This window comes from Cydia splendana, chromosome 3 (assembly GCF_910591565.1).
Source record: "Cydia splendana chromosome 3, ilCydSple1.2, whole genome shotgun sequence".
In the NCBI taxonomy this organism is placed as follows: Eukaryota; Metazoa; Arthropoda; class Insecta; order Lepidoptera; family Tortricidae; genus Cydia; species Cydia splendana.
Window position 1 is genome coordinate 13,637,699 of NC_085962.1, and position 14,588 is coordinate 13,652,286.

Sequence of the window (14,588 nt, forward strand, 5' to 3'; positions counted from 1 at the left end):
TTGATTATTTAAGTATCCGATGTACATATTATAGTGATTTGAGATCAAGGTCATTATTAATGATAATATTGTTAGGACGGGTAAATTGTCGAAAATATAGCGGGTATTTTAGTAATTTTCCGTGAAACTACAGACTGTTTCCATAAACACAACTCAAGAAATTTTGAATGAGAATTAATTTCTAACTAACTTTTTATGCAAAATTTATATTTTTTGTCTAAATTTATACTTACATTAGGTACTATGTTATTCTTACTGTTTTTGTTACGACGAGATGACTACTCGTATGCCGCAGGTCTCGATTTATTAATAAGATTCAAATAATCATCTTCGGTACCTTTGTACTTACTTTCTATACAACATTATTTACAACATCATTGAAATCAGCAAAACATTCGCTAAAACTTACATAAAAATGTACAGTACACTTCTCACCACAGATATAGTAAAGCTAGGTGTAATGATTCGTATATTTTACTCGTTATATTATTTACAGTTTTTCTTAACACTGCCTGTCATTTTTAAATAGTATTGTCAGCTGTTTATACATTCTGTCTTCTTGGTTTCGATCAAAGAAATACTTTCCAAATGCTTCTAATCTATTTAATAACAGGATCACATGCTTATCTATTTATTTTAAACCTGTTTTTTTTTTGTTTTCGACATATGTATAAATTAAAATTAAGTTTATTAACATAGTCGAAGTCAAGTAAATTTAACGCTAAGCTCCTTTTAAGAAGAAAAAGTAAAAATTATAAAAATAATACTCAGATGACTTATGATATTACTATATACAGCTCAGTACTAAACAAGCGCTTAGCTACTTGCTCAGGGATTTAATATTATATTTTACAAAACACAACCCACACTATTAAATAGAAAATAGTTGCTCTCACTTCTTTTATTAACATTTGCTTTCCGCCTTCCTGTGGCTTATGTAAGCGTCAATGTTAAATATAGAAGCGGTGTAAAACTGTATTTACATGTAAATGTCGGCAGGTATGTGTCAGGAGAGCGCAAGGATGAGGCAAGCGGCCAAAACGAGGCAGTGTGTCGGAGACATGGGCGCGAAGGTCTGCCCGCCGCGCTGCATCGCCGCCGGGTACTCACCTGATAAAGGAAAAATCGAATTTGCTTCTTTGGCAAAAATTAAAACTGCTCTGAGAAAGGCCGTAACAATTTTGATATAGGTTATATTTATTTATAACTCAATACTTAAATTTTAAGGACACATTCACAGTAATTACAAAAATGAAAGGCGATTTTATTTAAAAACTCTCCTCTTTCTTTGGAGAGCTATGGTGTGTGGTCGTCAACTAAGAGGTGTACGATACATTTTATTGACAAATCACCCCGCCCCTATTCTTATTTTATTTTTCTCAACCATTTTTAAACTGGCGCTTATCAGTTATCAATTTTAAAGTCGTCGTAGAATCTTTTCTATAACATTTTTGTATGACGTATAATGCCCTAGTTCTTAAGCAATCGAATGACACCTCTTTTATACGTGTGATGTGCGGGCGATATTTAGAAAGATATAGTTAATTTACTAAGTGCACCCGTATTTGGGCCGTACAATGTTTAAGGAGTAAAATTTTAACATGGTTGTGAATAATAAATAAGTATGGGAGGTGATTAGGTAATCGATAAAACTCGTCGTTATTTTTACCTAGGTAATTAACGGCTTCACCATAGCTGTCTCAACAAATTGTATACCTACGTACGCTATACGCTTGCTATATGCTTTTTCAGTACAAAAAAACGCTGTTTTACATAAAAATAGCGAAAGAGCTGCCTGACAGGTTCACGTCAGGCATTTTTAATATGCCGGCTCCCTGGATGTTTTGGGTCGACTCTTTTTAAATTTTCATCGTCATTGCACTCTTTGACCTAAATTTATAAGTACATATCATTGCAGTTAATTTTTATGATTTGGTCTGAAATCCAGGTGATGTAGTGAAGACGGTCGAATTAAAGACTCCGTGCCCGTTCTGGAATTCACTTTCGATTAAAACGAAAATTTAATTTTCACCACACCAGCTCGGAAAGGCTTACTTTTCACTTCAAAAATGGATAGCAAAGTTGCACTTTGCTATCAGTAATTCACATGTGAGGCAAATAAGCAAATGCAAATTTTGAGTTGTTTTTTTATGTTTGCTGGTAGAACTGACTTTTAAATGATGGTTTTGGATGATAAATATTTAATAACATTCATTTGAATTTGATTTGGTTTGATTTTGTTTGATATTTTACATTTAATATTTGCTTCGGGTTGGTGTGGTGAAAATTTTTTAGTATCACTCGGGGGCAAATTTTGTTTAACCCTCGTGCTTTGAAACCCTCGCAATGCTCAAGATTCCATTTTTCGAACCACTCGCTATGCTCGTGGTTAAATTTTGGTGTCTTCGCTTCCTCGGGTATCAATATTAGCACGAGCGGTTAAACAACAACTTTGCCCCCTTGTAAAACAAATAACTATTAAATATTCTTAAAGTAGGTCATGTTTCCTACCACTGCGCAGTGAACGCAGACATATATACCAACTGTTCACTTCTTTGTAATCGATTTTAAAATGTTGTATAAAGCTCGACCTGTTTGTGTAATTTTTTTGCTTAAAATTCATTGTGATTTTGCGAAGTAACTTTGTTATAAATATTGGCTAAAAATACAATACCAGTAAAGAAAAGCTGTTTTTACGTAAATATACAGTATTCAGTGATGGCAAAATTATCATGAATTTTTATCGCCAAACGGCCTCGGCAAATCTCTTACACAGACCCAGAACATAATAAAAACATTAACGCACCCATCTGAAAGACACGTTTCATACTTTTGATTTATCGCCATCGTTGTTTTAATGATAATGGCCTTTATTCGGGATTTTTACTCTTCCCTGGGATTTTAAAAATGTATTTCCTTTCTCCTATCTTACGCTCGTTTATCAACTAGATTGGGATGTCTTTGAGAATGAGGTGCCCTTGAGTTGCGGAGATTGTATTTTTTATATCGCTCCCTTTTTAAAGGGTAACTTTAAATCAAATGAACGAGTACCTAATCAGATGGAATTTAAATTCAAGAAAGACATAAATAGTTACATATTTAACGGTACCTATTTACAGGTAAACAACATTCCCTAATTTTTAGCATTACTTAAATATAAACAGCTGGTTTGCATTTTATAACTCGAGGAATTGTTGTGTCATAAACAAGAGTTGAGCAAAAAAAAACACTGAAGGATTACCAACATATCAAAACATGGGGACAAAAATCCATGTTAGTTAAAATAAATAATAAACTTTGTTGACAGTAAAATAGGCCAGTCAAATTAGATCCAAAAAAGCGTTGTGAGGAATTAATTCCCAGCAAACTGGAAATCATTTTAATACCTGTATTTGGTCCTAAATACCTATAATCTGAGTTTTCTCAATCCCAGGAGGCGTGGATAAATTTTGGGAGCCTTGGGAGATACATTTTACCTTGGATTGACAAAACCACTCGTCCCACCCACCGTAAAATCAATGTCAATATCAGAAAGGTGGTTGTAAATCAAACACTGGTAAAAAAAATCGGATTTTAACACGATTTTACCAAAAAAAAAATTAAAAGTGGCGGCCATTTTTACAATGTTTAACTACGAATTCATATTAAGGTACTTTTCGGATCCTCAGATGTCAATTTTTATCATGATTAGAGCAAATTTTCCGTCGGACGTTCCAAAATACAAGCAAAAAACTGAAAAAAATAAAAAAAATTGTTCCACAACTCCTTGAATGGAGCAAACTTGGATTACACTAATTTAGAACCAAATGAAGGTATTAAGACGATTTCCAGCTTGCTGGGAATTAGTTCCTGAAAAAATCGAATTTGACTGGCACAAAAAGATAAGCTAACTCACCATTAAGCACGTGCACAACGATACTCTTGGATTGTGCATTGCTCGGATTGCACTGGTATGTGCCCGAGTCTGAGGGCCTGGCCTGCTGGATGAGCAGGAACGAGGTGGTGGTCTCCCCCTTCTCCGTCACCACGGACACTCCGCCGCGGGGAGAGTCATAGCTGATTATCTGTAGGAAAAACATACCCCTATGATACAACTATAGATAGTTATATTTCGTTCGTTTCATACTTCAGATATAACATATACCAGGTAGTCCTTTAAACCTACAGGCGACTTTTGCACTATATTAAGAGACAATGAATTGACTATTGAACTGATTTTTAGTTCATTCATTCATTCCGCTACCCTTCCCGTTCGTTCCACCATCATAGTTGCTCATTCTTTTTTCGTGCATGGCGACGAGCGCACGCGCCCTTTAGCTCCTCGGCTACGACATTATCCGCGTATAAATTATGAAACTGCTTCCTACCCCCTCACCCTAAGTACTCTTGAACTAAATTGCAATCCCACTGTACCCCTTTAAATTCCAGGATAAAGTATCCTGTCCTTTTCCGGCCTACAAATGTGCACGTTTGCCAAACTCATCGATCCGTTACGTCGTTTTTATGTAATGACGGTTTGTTCCTCCATATCTATCTAAACATTCAAACTGTCATATTTATTTCATTTTATTTCTAGATATGACCTATGTCATATCTTATGTAATAAACATTTTAAAGCGATTATTCTATTCGAGCGTTGGGGATTATTAAGGTTGTCAAACTGGCTCTTATTGAAAAGTTTTAGTAATCCCTGTATGCAACATTTTTTATTCATTCATGTTTTAATGTTTATTTGGGAATCTTTGCCCAAAACGACAATTTTAAACAAATTCGTTAATGTATGTAAATTTAAATACTTATGGCCACCCTGCTATTTTTAGTAGAAAATAGATTATATTTGTGACAAAACTATATACCAAACATGGCACAACTTGACTTGGGAATTTACAGCGAGTTGTCAAATATAGGGTACCTATATTTCAGCAGGCAAAAAATTGTTGAAAAATGAATGCAAGTAGGAAAAAATTGAGAACCCTTTGACAAATATTTCCGGGTTTCAGTTATAAAACATGAAGCATAGATTATCGGCTCGATTCGGAAAATGAATTAGATTTCTACTAGACTTCAACAAGTTACGATACGGATAATTTAAAGATATTTGTAAGATAGATATGTCAAATTTGACGTTTCCGCGATTCTGGAGGTCCTCTTGAACGATTTCGACAAGTTATGACTTAGATATCCAAGTCACATCTAGTCGATATCTAATGTAGATCTAGTTAATCTCTAAATCGTCTCAAGATCTTGTGATTATCTCGAAATCCGAATAGGCCTCTATGTCTATTGAGGTTTAATCTAAAAAGGCCTAAAGACACAAAAGTTATGGCGGTGGGCAATGTAATCCGGTAATTTACAGACCTATGGATGCCAACATTGCCCACCACCAAAAACGGCTTAGGGTTATCACTTTTGACTAATTTACCCAACTTCGCAAGTAAAAGAAGGTTATGTTTGTACACTAAAGTAAGTTTAAAAATATATAGGTACTAATTGGTCTTATTATCCTTTATTTAGATGTTTTATCCCTTTAACGCGTGAAAAATACAGCAAAACTCATATTTTTTGCCATTAAACTATTGTAACAGATTTTCTCTAAAGTGCCAACCCTAGCCTTTGTAAAATGCTTAGGTGTTTTTTCAAAAAAAGCGGGCAAAGTTGGCTATAATGACGGTATAATGTTAACATGATGAATACAGAGCATCAAAAGTCGCATGCAAATAACAGAGCTATTTGAAAAAAAAGTGGTACACCTATCTACGTTTCCAATGTTTACTTTTCGAAAGCGAATTGGCCGATATTGCAAGTGGCAGGCACTTTAAGCGTTCGTTTGAGAATATTTCTCACTAATATTTCACTTTAAAATATAACATATGCGAGTTTTAAAATAATATTTAAACAGACGTAAAAGCGGTCAGAAAGCACTTTGAGTAAACACACCACATAAAGTTACCACCGAGAAGTTTAAAATTTCAAACAAATATTCTTAATTAAGTTTGTAAAGGTGCACTAAGTTCTATTTGTTCATTGAATCTATTATCCGGATATAGTTATTTCTAGCGATATTGCTGAATTATTATACAAACTCAATCAAGTCGCGACACGTGAATAACATGACGTAAATTGGAAAAGTTTCCAAGAAACAAAATTTGTATGTACCTACAAAATGTTAAGTCAACAAATCAAATAATGTGAATACGCAAGCGAATGTACAAGTGTTTACTCTGAATTATTGACAAATTTGTCCTCCACAAGATATTTATTACCTACCTACATTTGAAATAACGATTATTAAAAAATCAGCTGCTGCTTTGCTAAGGCTTTGTAAACTGGTAAATGGTGGAATAAGTTCCGTCAAAGTCTTTGATACAAGCTTAGACTGTGATTTTATTTGTAATATACCTACCTAGGTTAAAGATTATTTAAGTAAGTTATTATACGATACGAGTAATTATATATTTCGTCTAAATTATCATTATTATCAAACTAAAAATACCAACTACATACTAACCACGACCACCACCTAGGCACTTTGCGAAAACTAGTTTTTACTGAAAAAATCTAGTAAAAACTCAAACTCAAGGCACTTTGCGAAAACTAGTTTTAACTAGTAAAAACGCGTCTTCACCAAGGCGACAGGTAAAACTAGTTTTAACTCAAATCATTAGTCGTTATAGTTATCACGCGTAGTCGCTTTAGTCAAATGAAATAAAAAACCTTTACCGCATCATTGTGATTCCAAAAAATGTAAGCAGGTGGCTCCGGAGAATACAGCACTACGCAGGTCAAGTTTATCGTGCTGCCCCGGTCTATGTACAGGTCTGGCCCACCGATGATCTCCGTTGTAGGTTCTGGGAACAAATTGTTTGTTGAGAATAATATGAAACAAAGGTACATAACTTCATTACATATATGCATTTTGTCCATCGGATTTTTTTAAATAATTAATATTATATTATTATACTTTTAACATGGTCAGAAACAATAATGATTATATTTAAGAAAAGTTAAAATGATTTAGATTTTATGTTTATAAAGTATTTGTTATAATGTTTAAATCAAAGTTAAACACATTTATTTGCTCACACGTTACTATTGAATACACAATTCTGATGCTAGAATTAAGAATGTTGTTAAATTTAACGTCATATTGGACTGCAATAACAAAAAGTCGATAGAAGGTTTAGAAGCAAAGTTATTATTCTACACGATTATTATTCAACTTTCAGGCGCGAGCCATATCAAGTCGTGTTGTTAACGTGTTTGGTTATGCTTATACGAGCTCAAGCGAGTGGAGTTTCTGGAAGAGCCAATACTTTTATGCCGCAATTTGTAACAAACTATAACTAAACGATCAGAGCCAGGAGCTGAATTCAGATTATAAAATTTGTTATAGTTTTTATATTGGTATGATATGATCGTTTACTGTGCTTATTGGTTCGAACGAAATGCACTGCGATTCGTGTCATATCTGTGGCATCTCAATGTCAGAACAAATAAATGCAAAATAAATACCGTTCCAGTTCTTATGCTAGTCTGACCGAGATACAACTCTCCCACGCTCGACTAGCGAATGGAATGGCACCCTTGGACTCATGATTGCAATTAGCAAGGGTCGCCGTTGCCGGTCAAAGGATGGTTAACTAGCTTCTAATATTACAAAGTCAAAGGTCCTTTGGATACAGTTGATGTCACAAACAAAAATCTTACAAAATAACCGACTTCAAAAAGGATAAAGTTTAATACATTCTTAAGTGGTTTTTATTTTTTTATTTTATTGTTTCAAGTTCTTGCTATGAGTGATGCAGGATTCGTTCCTGTCTGGCCAAACAGACAGCTTTGGATATGTTCCAAGTTTCAAGGCCTGGATCAGAATCTATCAAGACTTGAGGAGTTCCTGGATCCCATAATCAGAACTAGATATTGACAAAAATGGGACCAATCTGAAACTATACACTTTTAAATAAAAAAAAACAACGGGTTGCACTCCGGGAGTGCCGGTAGAAGTGATAACTCAACGACATTGTTACTCAAAATATTAATAACAGGGCCATATAGTGCAAAATGTCTGCAGCACTATGTATATTGAGGTTAACGCCATCTAGCGTTGTATCGTCGCATTACTTGAAACCCCTAAGCACATCACTGTGAGTATTAATACCAGTTTGAGGGAAACTCACTAGATGGCATTTAAATTAAAAAAAACCGGGCAAGTGCGAGTCGGACTCGCGCACGAAGGGTTCCGTACCATAATGCAAAAAAAAAAAACAAAAAAAAAGCAAAAAAAAAAAACGGTCACCCATCCAAATACTGACCACTCCCGACGTTGCTTCACTTTGGTCAAAAATCACGTTTGTTGTATGGGAGCCCCATTTAAATCTTTATTTTATTCTGTTTTTAGTATTTGTTGTTATAGCGGCAACAGAAATACATCATCTGTGAAAATTTCAACTGTCTAGCTATCACGGTTCGTGAGATACAGCCTGGTGACAGACGGACGGACGGACGGACGGACGGACGGACGGACGGACGGACGGACGGACAGCGAAGTCTTAGTAATAGGGTCCCGTTTTACCCTTTGGGTACGGAACCCTAAAAACAATGACATTGTCCGTCACATATAACATAAAGTCACGCAAGCGCCCTGCGCCGCCTACATGAAACAGCAGGCTCAGGCGTACATTTTCGCCGTGCGGTAGAAAGAGAGGAAAGACGCCTTACGCGTTACGCCTTACGCTGTCTCGAGTTTATCATTTTTTTCCCACCTCAAAAAGTGCACAGCGCCGCTAAAGAAGTTTTCACTTCAAAAAATACGGTCAAATTGATAACCGCCTTCTTTGAAGTTGGTTAAAAATGACGTTTAATGTCAGAGATTCTTTACCAAAATTAAATATAGGTAATACATGATGATGATGATGTTCTCCCAGACGTATCCGTCGGCGGCGACACCCGGACAAATCAGGTATTATGTAAATTCTGACGTCCATGGGCTCGAATGTGACTTGCGAAACCGAGTTTTGTCTTAAACTTCCGGCCGCAAGACATGCAGTAAAGCTCGCCATTCGAGTCGTAAGTGTATGTGTAGGAGGGCTTGGGCCGAGATTTTCGAAGCTGGGGTTTAGCGTCAAGATCTTCGAGGCGTGCACTTTCAAAGTTGTTGAGACCAGTGTTGATCGCAGTTCGCCAGTCCGATCTCCGAGTTGCAAGCTCCTCCCACGACTCACACGATATGCCGGTGGCCGACAGGTAGCGTTTCAGGACGTCCTTGTACCGCAGATATTGTCCACCGGCCTTGCGTTTACCCGAAGCTAGTTCGGAGTAAAACACAACCTTAGGCAATATTGATGGCGGCATGCGTACAAGGTGTCCACACCAACGCAGTTGACCATTCATGAGTAGGCATTCCAATAGGTATATATATTCAAGTAGGTAATACAACAAACACACAATCAAAATATATGTGACTTTCCACGGGAAAAGGTCCTTCTAAAATGGTATAACACATCATGCTATTAAAATCTTTACAAACGAATATATATATGACTTAGATGGCAATTAAAGCGAAGAATGGTGCTAGCTGGCTAGCTCTAGCTATTAAAAAGAAAAAATAGTGGGATTGTGTCGAAAACCATGAAACTCTTACTAGACCTATAAGTCCATTTTCTGGACCAGCATAAGGTCACCTAAGGACAGGGCTGTCGGTGGTTAGAAGTTTATCCATTAATTACCGGACAACCTGTAGATCCTGTATTGTGTTGTGTGTGCGTAGGTATGTATGTATGTATCGCAGCTTTGATAGCTACCAAATCAAACAACCGGTAGACTATTCTAATACTTAAGTAGAAGATGGTAGAATACTAACCAGATATATTAAAATTTAAAAAAGCAAATAAGGTGTTATAGCATAACCTTATCACATTTACCTACAATCATTTGAATGTCAACACCGTAGGTAATTTTATCTGTGATGTTAGCTAGAAATCGTGAAATAAAATTTACCTACATGCCTTGGCATACACGTCCAGATACAAGATGCGAGTAACTTTATACTTACTTGGGAAACGTATTTTATCTCGGTAACTTTCTGACATCTCCTTTCTAAACCGTCTGAAGTGAATATATATTTTTTGTAAGTAAGATTCTTTGTGATTTACGTCTTTAGGACTTACGGTGGGTATACCTATTAACATAGGTAAGGTCGCCCGGGAGAAATGTACATATGGAGATATGTATGGGGTGCGCCTATTAATTATTTCTCTAAAACGATTGATCGGAACGGCATGTCTGTCAGTCTGTCTAACCGAGGCTTTGCTCCTTGATTGTTAGTGTTACAAAGCTGTAATTTTGCTGCATATTTAAATCGTTTATGCTGACAAAGTGGTAAAATAAAAACTAGAAAAAAATATATTTAGGGTACTTATCTCCTGAATTTTTTTTAGCTCCAAGTCTATGGTGTGGGATGTCGTTGGATATGTCTTACAAAACGAATAGGGTTCTTCTACAACATTTTTTTGTTAAAGTGAATATTTCACCCCTCCTCAGTAACTCTTGAACCATGGGTCTAAAATATAAAAAAAATCGTGAAAGAAAGCTTAATAAAAAAATTCTATTAATTTAATTAACTATAGAGGGAAAATGATCAGTCAAGCAGTTTTTGAGTAGGTAATCGCAAAAATCTTCCTTTCTTAGTAAAAAAACGTAAAAAGCGCTGCAGGTAATTCTCATTTTTTATGGTACCTACGTACATGATACAGGTACGTTTTGTTTAATTTAATTTACGTTCAAGGCACAACACTGAGCAATGAGCATGGCCCGACATGCTCTTGGTCGGTTTTTTTATTTTCATATGAAAATAAAAACTAGAAAAACAGGTACAGGTAAAAAATAAATGTGGAATTCAATTGCTGATAATGGTCAAGGTTTAACGTTAAACTGCTCGTTAACCTTCAATATAACGACGCAGTATTTCTGCTGACCTAATATAAATTCTGATACGGCATCTAATCAAATATTTTAACTGCAAATTGCTTCAGGAGCTTTTTTAATTGTGATGGTTTACGATTAAGGGCCAGTGGCACCAACCACAATTAAGGGGCTACCCGAGGTTTTCATTGATTTTTCACAAGTTTTCAATCGTATCTCTTTTTTTGCACTACAGATAGAATTATAAGACAAACGGTTATCGGTTCTTCAATATTTTATCTTCGGTTTTGTCCATGAACTTTTTTTTATGATTTTTTTAAAAATTGTCTAAAAAAACACTTTTTTCGTATCTAGTTTGTTGTGAAGGATCTTACATGTACGAAATTTACATATTTGGTTTCGTCTTTGACGTCTCGAAAAATAAGTCTAACGTTTTAATTTTAAACTAATTAACACAAAAGTTATGGCCATAAAACCAGTTTTTTAGCGTAAACTTGTTCAACTTTGATGCCAAATATTTCGAAGACAATGAACTTTGAAGTAAATATGGGATACACTATTGCTTAAAGCCGTTGCTGTTAATATAATAAGCTACAAAAACATTAGAAAACTAAGGGATTCAGATCGAAGGTCATTGGCGTGGGGTAGCCCCTTAACAGACTGATCAACGTCTCCAGTCTCCAACTCGCAACATTCCAGTAAACACCCGACTAAACAAACTCGATATTTACGAAATTATCTCAAAACACAGACCAGAACATATTCAAAGCAGCAGAGAACTATGAAACTTTCCATACAATAAAATTTAGCGAACGCTAAAACGGTGAAACACGGTTTGGTGCGACCTACCCTTAGTCATATCATACTCGATACGACATAAAACGAGCATTGAGCAAAAACAGGATAGCAAATAAGTTTAGGTACAGCCTATTTGTATGCCTAACACCATGCTAACACCGTAAATTAACCATTTAAGTTTTCCCTCTAGGGTAATGCGTAAGGGTTACTAATATAATAATTCCTACTAGGCCTGTTCTAGAGGGTGCTTATGAAGTAAGTTATTTTGCTTGGGGCTTGTCTTATCGTCAGATGGAGCGCATTTCAGAGACGAATAGCGTAATAATTTTATAATGTTCCCGGCGTCCGAAAAAAGCCAAAGGTTATTAAACAAAATTTGCCGCTTAAAGTTAATCTTCGCGCAATAAAATAAATTAATGCAACGGGTTCTGACGCCGAGATTTTTATATCTTGCCCAAGTTCTGGCCCCAATTTTATTACGTACAATAAAAATTTAATATACGTTGAGACTTCTATTAAAAGGTTATATATTTGATACATGTAACACAAAGTTTAAAATACTATTAGGTACCTATATATTTGCGGTACTAGTTTTAACTAAGGTGGAGCGGGAATAGGTAGGTAGTAACTAACCAGGTCCCAAGCCAACCGAGTAGGTTCCACAGCCATAATAACCTTACCCCAGTTTGACTAAATTTTATCTTTTCATTCGTTCATTGTTCTGTTCAACTTCATACCTTCCGACCGTCGCCTTTACCTATCTAAAAAGCAAAGCGCGTGCTGCGTGTAGGCGTATTTTTTATTTTCCCAGATCGCGTCCGGATCTGGTGGTTTCAGCCAGATCCGGTAGCTCCAAAAAGTGCCGGTTTCGGCTGGATTACCGGATCCACCGGACCGGATTGCAATCCCTCTGATTATCTAGATGTGGTACCTAATCAATGAAATATGGACTCAAGTGTTGCCGATATACACAATTCTTCAATCATAATAACATAATTGAACCTGACTCCTCACTTATTAATAACAGAGTTAACACTTTAATTACGCACTACTTGAAAAGCCCTGTAAATTTACTATAATTCTTTCTAATTGACATCTAACAATGACTCGCGTCATTTTGACAATCATTAACATCACATTGAATAATAATTTTTATTGTCAATATTACATATTTTTGAATTATATAAAACGGTGATATATGATACATCATAATTTCATCGATATCGACTTATAAATGTCAGATCAAATTATTATCATTAAAGCGGGGTATGCTAATATTAACATTAATATGACTTTGATTAATATAATTAGCGGTAGGCTCATTTAAAGTTTCAGTACCTATAATGAGTCAAAGAGCTCGTAATATTAATTAAAATTGAATTCAATCTCCAATTATGAAAGTCCAAATAACCTCATGTTGTATTTGATGATATTCGTTTATTGACAATAAATAATTTAATTATAATTGAAAATAATGGTACAATAAATTAATAATAAAAATAAAAAAAATAAAAGACATACCATTGCACTAAATCTAATTAAAATATAAGTAGGTACCTACCTAAAAGACCTAAACTAAACAAACCTACAAAAAAGCCTCTGTATCAGGAATGACCCAGAATGAATGACATGGTGTCTGATTACTTTACTGTATTTAATTCAAGGTTATATTCCGGTTGCGAAAGCATTTCTAGTACAGAGTTGTAGCTGCGGAATCCAAGCGATGTCGTTGCCAATCTTCCTGAATAGTGACGGATTCAATGTCCCAAAAGCGACAGCGGCAACGCGGCATACGAGTCAGACAACTGCAGGTAGCGACAGCATTGACGTGGAAGGTATGATGTTAGTATTTCATACAAATTGGCCGTGCTCCACCCCGCCGTGAAAAAAACTACATATCTGAGATATCCCCCACGTCACTTAACGACGCGACAATGTGACAAACCAAAATATACGTGGTAATTATAAATGTTAGTCGCGTCAGTTAGGACCAGTACTCATTTTTATTTTTGTCAAGTGGTATAATATATGTTTGTCGCTCAAAAACATAACACAAGATCTTAGATTGTGTATGAATAATAAATCAATAATTTCAAAACTGACAACGTGACAACGCCTTATCTTGCAAGCCTTGAAAGATTGCAATCTGGAATATATGCAATATGCATGTCTAGTCAATGTCATGAATAAAGGAAGCACTAGATTTATGGTATACAGGAAAATTGTCCGTAGGATATCCAAGATTTCAGGGTTTTTGGCTCTGGCAATCTTACAAAATGTTTTAGGCAAGAGATCAAGTAGTAGGTACCTTTTATTCCACTAATATGAACTTCAATAACGTCACACGTTTTTTTTAGTTTTTCGCCACCTATTGAGCATACTAGACTATTAAAAAATAAGGAAAAAATCTAGAATTTTCCAGTTTCGGAAAATCATATGTATCATATTTGATACAATGCCAATCCCTCGATAAAATAGTTACCTACTTTTTAGAAGAAAAATGTGGATTTTAATAAAAATAAAACATGTAATGCAACTAAAATTATCATTTATTGTTAATTAAACGCAATCTAAAGCATCAGATGACTATTACACCAGTAAAAATAAATTATATCTACGAATACCTGATCACATGGGCGGAAAATTTGATCCCGTAAAGTTTCAAAAAAGTCGTCAGGAAAAAGTTGAGTAAAATATGAAAAGTAAACAAATAATTAAAAGTCAAAACAAATATTTTTTTTTTACTTTTGAGGCATTTTTTGCCATACACATATTTTTCCGTGCTACGGGCTACGGCGTAGCAATAATACGAATATACACTTAAATAACATCTAGTACTTAAAAAAAATAAAGTTCAGTAACTAAATAAT

General features: G+C 35.3%; 1 protein-coding gene across 2 annotated transcripts in view; it reads right to left on the reverse strand.

Moving 5' to 3' along the window:
* Window positions 1-284: 284 nt before the first annotated feature.
* LOC134806868 (uncharacterized) overlaps window positions 285-14,588 on the reverse strand; it is a 114,105-nt gene continuing 99,801 nt past the window's right edge. The window contains exons 6-8 of one of the 2 annotated variants that reach the window (XM_063780278.1): window positions 6,721-6,848; window positions 3,896-4,064; window positions 285-1,137 (exon numbers count right to left, since the gene is read on the reverse strand). In XM_063780278.1, the coding sequence (XP_063636348.1) occupies window positions 1,007-1,137; window positions 3,896-4,064; window positions 6,721-6,848 (428 nt within the window). In that variant the 3' untranslated portion in view covers window positions 285-1,006. The remainder of the gene's footprint in view (window positions 1,138-3,895; window positions 4,065-6,720; window positions 6,849-14,588) is intronic. The other variant, XM_063780279.1, reaches the window with a different exon arrangement.